Genomic DNA, 15,845 nt, shown 5'->3' with positions numbered 1-15,845 from the left:
AATAAATGTTTGTGATATCAACAGCATTTCTTCTGTAGCTGCAGGAACATTTGACTCTAAAGTTCGTTACTACTTCCATCTTTATCAAAGCAAGCTTCAAAAGGTGTGAAACAGCTTTTTTTGGTGTCATTTTTGCAGCAAATGTCTCGTTAATGGTCAAAAAAATAAATAACGCAGCCGTTATTACTGAGGAAAATAATAGATTTGCAGTGATCCCATTTATCTTATTCAGATCCAGTTGTACTTTTTTGGGAAACTATATATTTCTATGTTTCAGCTGTTATTTACTGAAGGGTTTCTGTTACATAAACCCAAGAAAATCAACGTAATTTGGAATATCTTCAACAAAGATCAACAAATTAAAAGTGACATTCCTTCACAGACGGTCATCTTCAAGTCATCGTCTTCCAGCAGGACCTTTGGTTGTCCACAGGGTTCTGGCCTGCATGACTCCAGCTCTCTTGCGGCTTCCTGCATGAATTGTCCCACCAATCATTGTGTTAGGCGAGGGATTAGCTCCACAGATTAAAGTAGCCATCTCCAAACCCCTGTTAATCCTGCCATCTGTCAGAGAGCAGAAAATCAGCCAAGACCGTCTCCACAAGGCTAATTAGAAAGGCAGGAGAAAACATTCAAAGGGGGAGAAAAGAAATCTTAAAACTCAGACTTTTCTGTTCAATATTCGGTTGTAGTCCCAATGGAGAAGACGTACCTTCTCAACTATCCAGGAGTCAAGAAGAAAATTCTGGCTGGAGGCCAAGGACCCATGCCTCATTTTCCACCTGGAACAAAGGTATCTCTAATCTCTAGTCTAAGATGATGACCTTAATAATGACACTATGTTCAGTCATCATTACTGGGGAGAGAAAAAAAAATCAGATTCTCCTGTGTATTTTTAGACATCTGTTGTGTAACTCAATTATATTCTGGTGAATAATTTATAAAGAGGAATATTAAATCTGTATCTGACTAACATGCAAACAAACATTTGCTTAATCATTTTCTTGCCCTTTCTCTGGATATTCATCTGCAAATTTGCAAAAGAGAATTGTAGACTCCTTGAAAGACAGAGATTTTTTTTTTAAATGTTGTAAGTCCTCTGTGCTTGCTTTTCTGTGATTGTTTGCTTGTGTAGGAAAAGGCCTATACAAAACAGAAAACTTAAGAGCCTCTGAACATTGAGCAGTATTAGGAATAGAGTAAAAGCTTTCTGAGTGTAAAAAAGTGTCAAATTACCCCCAAAACATTGCTAAATTACCTTTGGAGAACCTTTTGTTGATTAATTGGAAGAAATGTTTTAAAAGTAATATACAACTAGTATTTCACATGCATCGTGCACAGGCCTACAGGAAACCAGGGTTCAGTGTCTTGCCCAAGGACACATCGACACATGAGTGGGTGTTGAACCTTCAATCTTATGAAGAGAGGTTAAACGCCCTACCACTGCACCACGGCCTCCCGTAATAGAACCAAACAGCATCTGTCCTCGGCGTCCGAGCTTCCCCCTAAGGCAACATAGTGACCACAAACACAACAAGCTCTCAGGACAAAAGGCACAGCATGAAAAATGGAGTAAACAGCACAGAGTTATCCATCTGGTTTGGAATAAAATGAACACAAAGCAAACTGCCACCAGTTTATAGGAACTTCTGCAACAGACATAAAAAGTAAATTTGGTGTTTATTGTACAAAAAAATGCAATGAGTGTTGGATCAAAATGTACAAACATTCTGGTTTAATAAATGATTTTTTTTTATATTTGTTGTTCAGTTTACGCCTCAATGTCTGCTCACAATGAGACACTGGATAAAGTTTTTATTTAAAAAATGTGGACAGATAATTATTAAAAAAACAAAAAATAACTCTTCAATTATATTGAATAAAAATACTGAGGTCAGGTTTGTCAACCAGATCAGGCCACACTGCTCCTACATAGACATCACCATTCAAAGCTCCTAATGTATCCAGTTACAGCAGAGCTCGCTCTCTCACTGTGGCGTCATTTCTGACTGGAGCTTTTGTGAGCGTGTCCTGCTGTGAGTGCACTCTGCCTTTTAATTGTTGGACAATTTGTTTGTTTCTCTTGTGGGCTAAATTTTGCACACTTGGATGCATGCTTGGAGTCAGACTGCCATTGCTCACTTAAACCGCTTTACCCCCCAGCCCTGCAGCACAACACAAAAGACTTTCAGAGTTTTTACTGTCTTTGTGCTTCATTTTTGTTTTTCATCACATTTAACTTTTTATGAATATATTTTGTGAACATTTTCCAAAATCTGGTAATGGGACCAGATGATGAGAGATTAATTTAGATTGTGGGAGATACTGCTTTGAAGCAGCCTTCATTGGTGTGTCAGCCCTCGGGACAGCATGTAATGACTCGGAGAGTCAGATTTGGCCCCCACGCTGTGGGTTTGACACATGTGACTGTTGACATGAAGCTAGATGAAGAAGGGATGTCAAAGACTGTCCAAGGCAGAGTGATAGAATGATGACCGTTAAAGAATGAGGGAAGATTGGAAAAATGAGCCAAAAAGGTTTGGAAATTCAGGGAGGAATTATTTTGACAGAATGAGAATGTGAAAAGCAGAAGAGACGAGGAGAACTGGCCCAGATTCACTGCAGAGGAGCAGGGAAAGAACAGATCATCTTTACTGAGTTTAATCTCGTGTCAATCAAACAACCAAAAAAATCAAGAATTTGTTTGACTAGATTTTCTGATGCAGCCATTGATTTTAAAAATAGTATGGAGGATAAAGTGAAGCACGCAGAAGTTTCTTTCACTGTTCAAAAGTAATTTCTGATTAGAGAAAATATTCTATTGCTTTATTTATGGAATGTGTGGTTAAATCTGATAGCTTTCATGACCTCCCACTGATAGTAATTCCATCACTAATCCCCTTTATCTGCATCTTTCTCTTCACACCCAGCTGGTATTCCATTTCCAGACGCTTTTGGACAACTTTGAACGCACCGTCATTGATGACAGCCGGCTGGCCGGCAGACCAGCTGAGATCTTTGTGGGAAAGATGTTCAAGATGGAAGTGTGGGAGACCCTGCTGACCTCCATGAGGGTTGGAGAGGTGGCTGAGTTCTGGTGCGACGCTATTGTGAGTCGGGCATCTAAATGCATGCACATTCACGTCCTGATAAATCTTTGCGATACAGAGGGGGAGCTTTAATTCATCATAATGAGTCAGTCCTTTGCAGCCTCCAATATGTTTATACACCAACAGTGCAATCTTATTTCCACATGTCTCATTTTCCCTTTGAAGAAAAACACTATCTGCAAGTAAAATTGGGCTGCTTGATGTATTGTCCTTGTAGAACTGACTGGCACAGACTTGCAGCCCCGGGGAATGCTAACAGTGGGTGTTTCATTCCGGGCTCCATGTTCTCTTGCTTATGTTCAATTCTGCAGCACACAGGTTTGTATCCCATTGTGTCCAAGGGGATGAGGCTGATTGCTCAAGGAAAAGACCCCCTGGAGGGCCAGAAGCACATGTGCGGCATGGGGAACCTATTTCACTATCACTCCACTGGTTTCCCAGAACTCGACGAAATCATGAGAAATCCTCAGCCGCTGATTTTCATCATGGAGCTGCTGCAGGTAGGTAGAGGTGTCCTAACACACTGAAAGTGAAACATTTGACACAGCAAAGGATACAAAGTACACATGCATCCCAGAAAACAGAAGATTTCCTTTTTCTTGCCACTTTTTTTGTTTGTTTGGCTTATATTTTTATAAGTTACAATTGAAAAAATATTTATTATCTTTGACAATTAGAACTTTATGAAAGAGTAGTTTGAAAAATAAAAGGAAAGTGTCTATTTGCACATAATTTTCGAAATACATGGAGCTAACCCTAAACTTTTTTCTTGGCCGCACACACCCAGAGGAAGGGTTAAGGTTAGGATTACGGTTACAGTCAACCACCAAATGGTTCCTAAGTGCGTCTGTTTCTGCAGCTCGCCCCTCCTCAGGGATGGATCACACATTTCACACATAGGAGCATGACAACTAATCAGACTTTAACTTTAAGTTTAACATTAAATACGTGCGGCCAACAGCAAAATTCAGCCTTGGACTCACCTAAAATACGTGCGGGCAATGCAGCAATGTGTAACTTGGCTACATGTATTACATGTGGTAAATATGAATTTCCATCACTATTTGTGCTGGGTCACATGTAAACATGCATGAATAACATCAACCAAATATAAAAGTGAGACTGCAGAAAAGGTTAAATCCTTCTCTCTAACTATACTGGGATTTGCTGTAATGCTATGTTTATGTCGCCCTCAGCAAAGTACATTCCAGCAACTACTTCCAAAGAAAAGTCTATGTAAAGGTGTGTAAATGTGCATTTCGGGTTTCCATGTTCAAAACTCTTGTGTTAGCACGTACAGTAGTTACGCAAGTTTTTAAGTCAGTTTTCAGGATATTCTTACTACTGCGACAGACTATTTAATGCAAAACCCTGCCAGGACTGACAAAACTGAGCTCAGTTTATGTTTAAAACATTCAGCCTTGATATAATGAATTATCCAGAACAAGCTTGGGACTCAGCGGGGGTCCTGCTCAGCGTCTAAGAATGAAATCGTGTATTTTTCATGTAGGTGAGTTGACAGCTTTGCAGTAGTAGAAAGGCTTTAGATCTTTAACAGGAGGGGAAATGTTTTGAAGCTCAATCTATAAAATACATGGATGTTTCCAGCAAAACCTGCTGTTGAGGAAAATCCCATGTAGCCGTTTAACATTAAACTTATTGAACAGCAGCATTTTTTGATACAGAGAAAGTACTGCTTTGCAGAAGCCCTAATGAGAAATGTTGATCATTTTTATCCTTTTTATTGCATTCTTAACCTTTTTAACTGCAGAAAATGTAACGGAAAATGTGAGCAGGGTGAAAGCAGCACCAAAAAGTACAATCTCTAATTTTAGGTTATTAAGGGCTTCGGTGAGTATGTTGTAAGCTGATGCAAAATCTAAGTAATCTCTCATCTAAATTTGATAACAGATCTAAATTTGCTAAGATTCTTGGGAAGACTTCTAATTTTCCTTTCCTTTTCGCTAATATAATTACTGCTGTTGCACTTATTAAGCTGTGTTCTCCTCCCCCCTGCTGCCTGCAGGTTGGAGACACCATGTCGTACCACAAAGAGTCGTGGATGATGGAAAAAGATGAGAAGCTCCAGACAGTGCCGATCCTCCACATGCAGGGCAATGCTCTGGTCAAGCAGAAACAGTACAGAGAGGCTGCCAGCAAGTACAAAGAGGCAGTCCTGCTGCTGAAAGTGGTGCAGTCCAGGGTGAGTGAGGGATGATGAAAGGAAGGTGGGAAGCTAAAGGGCTGCTGCACTCTTTCTTCTCGGATTTGTAGAGTTTTGGGACATGCAACTCGTGCTTTTCCGGGGGGAAATCTCTGTTTTCCTGTTTTGCCCTGCTTCACCGTGTTCCTGCTTACAGGCGGGTGGGGAGAAGGCTTGCAAAGAGAGAAGTGGGAGGGGGGTGTAAAAATGGAAGTGTATTGAAATGAGGCGTAAAATCTTTCAGAATAAATATGAGCATGATTATCTTTTGGCTCTGGTTTAATGCTGGAGGCTTCGAGAGTTGGCATTTGTTTAAAGCTTTGTGAACCATAGATCATGTTGTTTTTGGAAACTTCCAGTTTTCAAATACTTTTAGGAGAATGTATAAATCCACTGAATTCCCATAAATCTCACATGCTCCATCATCGTGAATCCATCCTTTCTTTCCGTCTGTGCTTGTGGGTGAAGGAGATGCCTGGTGATGCTGACCACATTAACTTGGGTCGAATGATCGTCCCCCTAGAGCTTAACTACTGCCAGTGCATGCTGGAGCTGGAGGAGTACTATGAGGTGATCGAGCACACCACCGAACTGCTGGAGAAACACAAAGGTAAATGCTAACAACAGCTATCAGTAAGCATCGTTCTCTTCCATTTGAAAGGTTTGACACATTTCACAAAGCTGCCTTCCTCACAGTTCTGACGGAGCTGCTGCATCACAGCTGCCAGGTCAAATCTCAGTCATTCAGAAAGTTTAGTGTGAGATTCTTCTCCTTGCAAATCATTTCCCTTTTTTTATTTAGGTCAAGGCTGCTACTCTGCTGTCAGGGAAGCAATAAACATCAAACTGAGTGTTCGATGTAGGTTTTTTTAAAAATATTTATTTTTTATAGCATTGAAAATAAAGAAAACACAGGAAGTTTTTGGTTGCAAGACAAATGATGGTGCCTGTAAGTCTTATGCAACTGTTACATTGACCAGTAGTTGAAAACATATTTCATTAAAAAGTAAAAACTTGTTCTAGTAATAAAGCAAGTTTTTATGAAAGAACAACATTTTTCCACTCATGGCATAATTTAAAACAAATTGTCCATGCCTGATTGAAATGACCACATAGTTGGAAAAAAAAGTGTTCAACAAGTGTTCAAGTATTGTTAATTTTTAAATAGATTTTTTTAAAATTGCAAATAAGACTTGAGACACAGCATCTGTCAAAGGGTGAGAATGAAAAACAAAGTTGATGTGTCAAAACAGGATTAGCAACAATAACAGCTAAGGTGTTGATGGATCGACAGCTCATTCAAAGCATGAAACTTTCCTATTCTGTTACTTAAAATGTGGTTCAAGAAGGAAAGAAGAAAACGATCACCGGCCACTTCATGAGGCACACATTGCCAGTACCGGGTTTAACCTCCTTTTGCCTTCAAAACTGCCTTCATTCTTGGTGCCATTGATTCAACAAGGTACTAGAAACCTTCCTCAGAGAGTTTGCTCCATATTGACATGATACTTAGGTAGGCTGTGGTGTTTAACCATGCTCAGGACTAAAATGTACCAAAAAAATATCCCCCAGAGCATTCCACCACCGGCAGCCTGAATTGTTGAACTGTTGCTTTCATGTTGTTGACGCCAAATTCTGACCCTACCATCTTAATGTGGCTGAAATGGAGACTCATTAGACCAGACACACGTTTTTCCAATCTCCTATTGTCCAGTTTTGGTCAGCCTGTGTGAATTGTAGCCTCAGTTTCCTGTTCTTAGTTGACTAGAGTGGTATCTGGTGTGGTCTTCTGTCGCTGTAGCCCATCTGCCTCAAGCTTGGATGTGTTGTGTGTCCGAGATTTTCCTCTGCAGACCTCGGTTGTAACCAGTGGTTATTTGAGTTCCCGTTGTTTTTCTGTCAGCTGGAACCAGTCTGTCCATTCTCCTCTGACCTCTGACATCAACAAGGTATTTCCACCCACAGAATTGCTGCTCACTGGATATTTTCTCTCTTTTCAGACTATTCTCTGAAAACCCTAGAGATGGTTGTGGGTAAATATCCCAGTAGATCAGCAGTTTCTAAAATCCTTAGACCAGCCTGTCTGACACCAACAACCATTCCACGTTCAAAGTCACTTCAATCACCCTTCTTCTCCATTTTGATGCTCGGTTTGAACTGCAGCAGATCATCTTGACATACATGCCTAAATGCGTTGAGTTTCTGCCATGTGATTACCTGATTGGAAATTTGCAATAACAAGCATTTGGACAGGAGTGTTTCATAAAGTGGCGGTGAATGTAGTCATCACAGCACCTTGGGCGCATTCACACTGGCCCCTTTGGTCCACGCCAGTTTGTATCCTCTGAAACTGCGTTGTTTGGTGAGGATCTGGATTAGCTGGCAGGGGAACTTTGTTGTAGATTAGTGACAATATGAACAGAGATCAACAGACCAAAGACTGTAAATGATAGAAGACCCGAAAAATACAGGAGCTCTGAGCATGAATCTGATGATAAAAAAGTCTCACGAGTGAGTATTTCACATCTACAACCATTTTTTCATCAGCCACTTTTCACTTTTCTCCAGATTTGTCTGAATCCTCATAGTTACAGCTCTTCCCCTTGAAAAAAACAACTGCGATTTCAACGCATGATAACGTCACCATATACTGTGCTGGCTGTTTTTAGAGTTAAAGTCTGTTTCACACGTCTGACCAAAACAAGAGACTAAAGCAGCCGGTCTGCTTCATAGTCATTAACAGACAAAAAGGAAAAGTCGATCTTTTTAAAACAGTAAGTCATGTTTGGTATTAGTTGCAAAACACACTTTGTTTTACTTTACAACTCCTCTCATTTGTTGGGTCTGGATAGCATCAGTCGTTAGCATCAGGCCAACATGTAAGACAATGGGTGGACCCTCCTGTCACTCTGAACGGCGTCCATAATCCATGTGTGCTCAGCAGTCAGCCTCTGCTGTGCAGCAGCTGCACTTTTCTTGTGTGAGAGTTGTGTAGGAGGACACTGGCTTGACATTACAGAGGGCTCTTCAGCTGGAGCAGCTCTGGGAATCTTCCTGCTATATCCACGGCTACTCATATAATCCTAAATGAGCCCACATGCTGGCACAGCCTCCACTTCAGAGCCTCATGAATTATGGCCCACATCGTGTGACAGAATCCACTGAAGCGGTCTTTCTGCACTCCGTTTCTCAGCTCGCACTTTCAGTTGTACAGTCAGCTTTTCTTTTGTCTTTTGTTTATTTATGGGAAAGATTCTTGGACTTCAACAAATATTGGTTTTTAACTTTTTTTGAGCTCAAATATCCAAAATTAGGGGAATCAAACAGGAAAAAAGAAATGATTTCTGGGAGATTAAGTGAATAAGTTGGCCCGAAGTGACTAAAGGTTGAACATGTTTTGACAGGAGGAAGGCGGCAGTCCTCTTCATAGCATTTAAAAGCATCCTACACGTTCTCCTCCCTTCAGACTGTGAGTGGAAAGTCACAGTCTTCTTCTGGCTCCAGCTTTTATTTGATTTTTTCATTTTTTTTAAAGAGTTTCATCTTCTCTTTTCTGTTGTTGCTCCATCCGTCAGTGTCATGCTGTCTGCAGTGGTTTAACTCAGTCTCCCTGCTGCCGTTTCATCCCTTCAGCACAGCTGTTCTTTAGAAATGGCTGCAGTGTGTCTGTTTTTGCCGGAGGCAGCACTGAGATCTGTTTGGCCGAAGGAAAATTTAGCATAAAGAGGAATTAAACTCTAAAGAACCTCCAGTGGGTATGCGGCTTCTGCTAGAACAGTGTGTTCTGATGTGTGCATTTTTGGAGCTTTAATTACTTTTAGCTACATAAGAAGATTCCAACAACTTTCATGTCTGGGATATTTAAGGCATGTCATCTAACAGTCATCCAAGAATAAGAACTTTCACCAACACATTGAAAGAAAGGCAGACATTGATTAAATCCTTTTAAGGCTAAATTAAACTTAAATAAACCTCAGTTTTTAACAGAAAAATTTAATTAACAGCAACAAACAAAACACTGATCCGTTTTTCTAATTTATCAAAGCCGTGGCTTGGGTAAGATGCAGTCCCACTTTTTCTCCATGTTAATTTAGGTTCACACAGGTTTCCTTTTTCTTTCATTGTATTTAAAATTCGAAATTATTTTAATTTAAATGTTTTCATCCAAGTTTTACATTGTTTATTGTGCTGCTGAGTTGCATAAATTTGCATTTTGTTTGAGTTGCGCGTCGAACTAAGCAAATGCGTTGAAGCTTAAAAAGGATGCTGCATTAACCCTTGTGCTATCCTAGGCACTTTAACATTGGGAGTTGGGTCATCTAGACCCACTAGACAGTGCTCTGAACCTTTTTTCTTCAATGATCTTCACTGGTGTCCATGGATTACATGAAATCTTTCCACCTTTATCCACCTTTGTCATGGTAGGGAGAACACGTCAAAGTAAGGGTGGGGTCATCTAAGATAGCACATAGACCACACCATGAGCTGCGATATAGGGCATATAGCTTTGGGGGCAAAACAGTATTTAGTCAGCCACCAATTGTGCAAGTTCTGCCACTTAAAAAGATGAGAGAGGCCTGTAACTTTCATCATATGTATACCTCCACTATGAGTGACAAAATCTGAAAAATAAAATCCAGAAAATCACAGTCTTAAAGATTTTATTTGTAAATTATGGTGGAAAATAAGAATTTGTTCACCTACAAACAAGCAGGATTTCTGGCTCCCACGGACCTGTAACTTCTTCTGTAGAGGATCCTCTGTCTTCCACTCAATACCAGTATTAATGGCTCCTGTTTGAACTGGTCATCTATATAAAAGCCACCTGTCCACAACCTCAAACTGTCAACTCCAAACTCCACTGTGACCAAGACCAAATAGCTGTCTAAGGACACCTGAAACCAAAGTGTTGACCTGTACCAGGCTGAGGAGACTGTTTCTGCAATAGGTAAGCAGCTTCGTGTGAAGAAATCAACTGTGGGAGCAATTATTAGGAAATGATAGACATACAAGACCACTGATAATCTCCCTCCATCTGGGGCAAGATCTCACCCAGTGGGGTCACAATGATCACAAGAACGGTGAGCAAAAATCCCAGAACCACACGGGGGACCTAGTGAATGACTTATTGTTTTGCTCTTAAGCAACATTGACACACATTTCTATAGTTCCAGACTACTGTGGCAGAACTCCTCCAGCACCCACATGATTTGATCATTTACTTTTAAAACTTTAATTATGTTAGTGTGTTAAGACAGTTTTCCCTTCTCCATCTGCTGGTAAAGAAATATTCCACTTTGAGAACATGACTGAAGGAAATCCTCCTTTTTCTAGCTGATCTGTGTCCATCCTGTAAGTCGGTTGACTATCATGACTGGGAAAATAATAGTTTGGACATTTTTCTGTTGTCTGCCTCCTCTAGACTGTGTGAAAGGATATTACAAGAGAGCCAAAGCTCACACTGCTGTGTGGAACGAAAAAGAAGCCCAGAGAGACTTCAAGATGGTTGCCCAACTGGACATCACGCTGTCCTCGCTCGTCCAGCGAGAGCTGAGGGCTCTGTCCGAGCGCATGAAGGAGAAGTACTGGGAGGAGAAGGAGCGCTACTGGAACAAGCTGGAGAAAATGAAGGGAAAAAGTGAAGAGGAGGAAGAGACGAGCAAACCAGAAGACCCTGAAGGTGTGACAGCAACCACCGAGGACAAACCACAAGACGCAGCAGATAAAACTCAGACAGAGGAAGACAAAGAAAATAAGGTTGCACCTTATAAGGGAGGAAAGGAGGAAGAGAGCTGTTCTGCCGTCAGTCTGAGCAGCCGTGATGAAAGTGAGGGGAAGGACTGGCAGCAGATGTTACAGCTGATCACGTCTCTGCAGAACGAAGGAAACCTCCTCATTAAAGAAAGGCGCTTTCGAGAAGCTTCTTTCAAGTTCAAGGAAGCTTTGGAATACGTGGATGAGCTGAAAGACCGGGTATGACTGTAAACACCCTGAACAAGCACCACACCAAAGAACTGTTTTTCACAGATCAGCCAGGATAAACTGTACTCAAATCTATGCTTTACTGAAGAGCAGCTGTGGTTTAGAATGCAGGGTTTTGAGTGGAAAAACAGAGAAAGTGATAAAAATAGCAGAGATTTCACTGTCACAGCACAGGTGTGCTCTTCTTTTACTTTGCTGCACCTCACTAATGAACTCCTTTCTCACTTTCACTTTCGGCTTTCTCGTCTGCGGGCAGGTGGACGAGCAGGGCGACCTCTGGCGGTCTCTGGAGAAGGTGTCTCTTCCAGTCGTTCTCAACCTCAGTCAGTGCATGTTGGAGCTGAAACAATACCAGCGAGTGGTGGAGCTGAATAACCAGCTCCTGAAGAAGCACACAGGTAGGATCATAGAAAACACGAAACAAAAATCTTTTCTAAAACTAAAGCCCTTTACATAAACGGCATCATTTGTGGAGTTGTTTCCACAAATGATGGAAGCAGCCTTTTCCATTATTTCCCTTTGAGGTTGCATCTGACCGCAGCAACCTTCAAGCTATTTTTTCTCTTGTTTTACCTGGCAGAAGATTACAGATTATAATTCTGTTCCCACAGCAACCCTCTATAGACTTCACAGTCAATAATGAACCCTTTTTGTCTGTTTTTCATGAATTATTTATATTTAAGGCTAAAACGAAAAGCCTATTTTAAAGCTGTGAAATTTCTGCCTCCCCCTTGATTTGAATTTCAGTTCCTTCAGCATTCGGTTTAAAAGTTTGATATTTGCTACTCATCTAAATAAATGTCAGTAATTTCCACTCTTCCTCCTCACAGATAACTTCAAGGCGGTGTACCAGAGGGCGCGAGCACACGCCGCCCTGTGCAACGAGGACGAAGCCCACAAAGACTTTGCTCTAGTGGAGAAGCTGGACCCTAATTTCAAGCCATTTGTCCGTCAGGAGCTGAAAAAGATGGGGGAAAGCGTCCGAGCCATGCACGCCCGCCAAAACAAGACTTACTGGGACACAACAAAGGAAAAGTGGGGGCATGATGGAAGCGAGGTCCAACGTGCTGCCAGACAGAAAAATGCAAAATGTGCCTCTAAAACCACAGAGGGGAAAAAGCAAGATGAGAAGACAGAGGACAGGAATGTTCAAGAGGAGGAAAACTCAGAAGGAAAGTGCCGTCATGAGGATGACGCAGCAGCAGATGAGAAAGAGGTCCAGAATGAGAGAGCGGGTAAGAAGGGCTTAGATAAAGAAAACATAGAGATGGTCAAGGATCCTCAAGTTGGGCCGAGTGGAGCAGATAATCACTCAAGAGGCAAAGATAGTGACTCTGCAGCCGTCAGCCCAGCCAAAGATAATTCCGTGAGCATAAGATCAGTGAGAGATAAAGGCAAGAAGAAGGTCAAATGTCAGTCAACCGGCACACCAAGCGCAGGGGGGACAAACCCAAAAGGCAAACGCTCCGGTGGTAAGACGGGAAGAAGAGGCAGATCCAAGCAATAAGTTCCTGAATGTTGATGACATCAAAGAGAACACGAGGCAGCGGAAATGGTGGATTTACCCCTTCAGGTCCAAATATTAACACACACATACAAAAATAACAGACCAGCGCAAAGACGGCCTCTTTCTGAGTTCAGTTTCATTATGTAATCTATAGGAATCAGTGCTCTCACACAAAAGCAAAGACAACAAAAGGGTTTGTCAAATACAAAGTTTTATTTCTGTACACAAAGAGTAGAAAGCAGCCGGTAACCCACTTGTTATTATTACAGTAAAAAGCCTTTCCTCAGAAAACCTCAGAATAAAAATCCCAGAAAAAGACAGAGTTCTGGACAACTAAAAAAAAAGGATTAAATGAAAACATTGAGGAATGTTAATGATAAATTTAACAAGAGGAAACTGTAATCCTAAATGTGTCTCTGCCCTGTTATTTATGCGACAAACATGTGACCTTGTTACATTCTAGTGAATGCAAAGGAGGCTGGAGCGTGGCGTGAAGGCGGCTTTGTTGGCACGATAACAGCAGTCTGAAGCCTGGCAGAGCAGCTCTCTGAGGTGACTTCTGCCTCTGTGGAGAACTTTATCTCCAATCACAGATCTTCTGTCATGCCACAGGGAGCAGGGACTGTCAGGCTGAGCGTGAGTGGCTTTAATGCAGTCAGCCTTTGAAAGGAATGGATCTGACCTCAGATTATGAAAGGATCACGCCGGAATGAGACTAAATCAGTGTAAGCGCAGAGACCAACTGTAAATGATAATTCTATCATTAATGTATTTATGTCAGCTGTCTTAGAGTAAGTCTGACAGCTGCTGACACGTGGGGGAAATGACTCCTCGGCTACATCATTTGTGCTCCCACTTACAAGAGCATGGTGAGGCTGTGATGGGTAATCATTATTGTGTAATGAGATGTGTAAATACCCGTAGATAAATGAGGATGAATAAACACTGCTTGTCATGGCTTTTTTTTTTCTCCCACAATGAGCTCTGTGCTCCAGCTAATGAGTGACACACAAACTGGGGTGCGGATGCATAGAAAGGTTCCACCAAAATGAAGATCTTCAGCAGCCCAATGAAAACAGGAGAAAATAGAGGAAGAAATAGGTTTTTATTTGCTCCCCTTAAGGCTATTAGTGTTTGCAAAAAGAAAAATGGCATCACCTATGGTTAGAAAAGAAAAAGATTAAAAAAAAAACCTGTGGAGCTGCGTCCTTGGGGACAGTTTCTTAGCAACCAAATGAAAACTCTCAGGATGGCGTCAAACGTGAACGTTGCATGCCTGGATTCAAGAATGAATGCAGTACATGGCCTTCAAAGTTATGTATTTGATTTTCGAGAGCCCTGCTTTGTTCAGAATGCACCTCTCAGAGTGAATGTGCATCTTTTTCTGGCAATGACTTGGCGTGATTGCAAAGAAAATGCACAGAATCAGAGTTTCACTCTTTCAGGCCAACTCCAGTCCTGCTCCTGGAGGTTTATTTGTGGCAGGCACATCAAAGAGGACCTTTCCCACCAGCCCTCAAGCCAAATGCATTGCATTGTTTTTTTTTTATTATTATCTTCCACTCATCTCTTTCCCATAGTTTGGTCTCTACAAGCATACCCAACATCATGAGCTGCACCCCTCTGAGTCTTATTCAGCTACTTTCAGCCCACATAATGATCCACACTCGTTCTGACACTTTCAGAAACCCACAAACATCTGAGGAATGCTTAAAAAACGTTTGGATTCAGTGTGGTTTTAAGGCATTAACTGACAGTGCTATGCTCAGAACTAAACGCCCTGCACTTTGATGAAAGCAGATTCATCACAAACGTAACTTTTTTGTAAATGAGTGTTCATTAGCAAAGGAAATTAGGTACGTGCAGAGTCCATAGCTGCTGCTGTTCAGCCTCCAGAGGGAATGAGGGATTATTATGGATGATGTCAGTCAGGCTGCGTGATGACGGTGTGCCTCCAGCATCCCCTGTGGACTCTGGAATTGGCCATGCAGAGAGCGGGGCAGACCCACACTGCACCTCTTTCTCTGCACAGCAGGAGGAGAATAAGATCTCAGGGCAGACGTTAATATTTATCGGCGTTCGTTTCGTCATTGAAACTTCAGTTAACGCTTTCAAATGTCTGAAAGTGAAAGCCTGCCATAACCCCTGCAGAAATGAAATGGCTCTTCGTAAATCTGAAAGTGCGATGCAGAACAGCGTGTTATTAATCATGCGGGCTGTTTGCATCGCTCGTGCTCTTGTGCGCAACGTGGGAAGGGGGCTCAGTAAATAGTGGCTGTGTGTAGCAGCATGTGTGGTGTGTCTGAAGAGCTCATTTGTGAGAGCGATGGGAGTGACAAGCGGTTTAGGAGATTAGCAGAGCACAGTGTGCGCGTACAGAGGCGCTGTGTTAGCGGGCACTTTGGCTGTCGTGAATTTAACTGATCCTATTTTTCATTCTCGCAAGCAATTTCTTCTGCGGATTGCTGGAAACTAAAACGTCCACCACAAGCCAACATGAGATCAGTCAGTGAAGGGTGGATTCTCACACATAACAACCAGGATGACACATTCATGGGAAAAGAAACACAAACTTCTAAGGTACAGGTAGATACCCTTCACTCTTTCACTCTCCTAAATGTTTTGTAGGGTTAAATTTGTGCTGTGGACTGATATAAAGCTTCACATCTCTGAATGACTACACAGATACTGGTAAGCACAGTGTTTTGGCTGATCCCCAATCTTTTAGCCGCTAACATCCGCTCCTTTTGGCTCATCAACACAACTGAAGTCAAGAAAGCACAGGAGCTGAAGGTCATCAGCGGTGAGCCACTAGCAGTTTGCATGAGAAAGCCTTTTAGTGCACGTCAGTCTGAAGGAGGAGTGACTGAGTATCACAGCCGCTGCAGCCGTCACAGGGCCTGCTTCGCTGTGGCCCTAAATCAGCCGCGTGGAGACCCTCCCTCTGTTGTCTGGCACCTTCTTGGGTCATCTTTCTGCTGCTGGAAGCACCCGCAGCGTTAAATGTGTGACGTGGTGCCTGAAATTAGGAGACAGAAGCAAA

The 15,845-nt window shown here is 42.0% G+C and overlaps 2 protein-coding genes across 6 annotated transcripts in view; one reads left to right on the top strand and one right to left on the bottom strand.

Moving 5' to 3' along the window:
* The first annotated feature begins 552 nt into the window (after nucleotides 1-552).
* Nucleotides 553-13,745, top strand: LOC101165071 (uncharacterized). The gene is made up of 8 exons (XM_011479940.3): nucleotides 553-793; nucleotides 2,931-3,110; nucleotides 3,422-3,610; nucleotides 5,137-5,313; nucleotides 5,782-5,923; nucleotides 10,736-11,286; nucleotides 11,552-11,693; nucleotides 12,126-13,745. The coding sequence occupies exons 1-8, from the start codon at nucleotides 698-700 to the stop codon at nucleotides 12,800-12,802; spliced, it is 2,154 nt and encodes a 717-aa protein (XP_011478242.1). The 5' UTR covers nucleotides 553-697; the 3' UTR covers nucleotides 12,803-13,745.
* The window catches only part of drp2 (dystrophin related protein 2), a 259,938-nt gene continuing 257,086 nt past the window's right edge, over nucleotides 12,994-15,845 (bottom strand). For all 5 annotated transcript variants that reach the window (XM_023959017.2, XM_023959019.2, XM_023959018.2 and 2 more), the window contains one exon: nucleotides 12,994-15,821. In XM_023959017.2, the coding sequence (XP_023814785.1) occupies nucleotides 15,802-15,821 (20 nt within the window). In that variant the 3' untranslated portion in view covers nucleotides 12,994-15,801. The remainder of the gene's footprint in view (nucleotides 15,822-15,845) is intronic.

The sequence above is a fragment of the Oryzias latipes genome, chromosome 10, assembly GCF_053564925.1.
Source record: "Oryzias latipes strain Hd-rR chromosome 10, Olatipes_Hd-rR_3.1".
NCBI classification, from domain to species: Eukaryota; Metazoa; Chordata; class Actinopteri; order Beloniformes; family Adrianichthyidae; genus Oryzias; species Oryzias latipes.
This window is presented reverse-complemented; position numbering and strand designations above follow the sequence as displayed.

What these genes read in the sequence shown, in the direction of transcription:
- LOC101165071 (XM_011479940.3), top strand. Translation starts at nt 698, where the DNA reads ATGGAGAAGACGTACCTTCTCAACTATCCAGGAGTCAAGAAGAAAATT. An exon ending in TGAAAGTGGTGCAGTCCAGG is followed by an intron (nt 5,314 to 5,781) that starts GTGAGTGAGGGA and finishes TTGTGGGTGAAG; the next exon opens with GAGATGCCTGGTGATGCTGA. An exon ending in TGGATGAGCTGAAAGACCGG is followed by an intron (nt 11,287 to 11,551) that starts GTATGACTGTAA and finishes GTCTGCGGGCAG; the next exon opens with GTGGACGAGCAGGGCGACCT.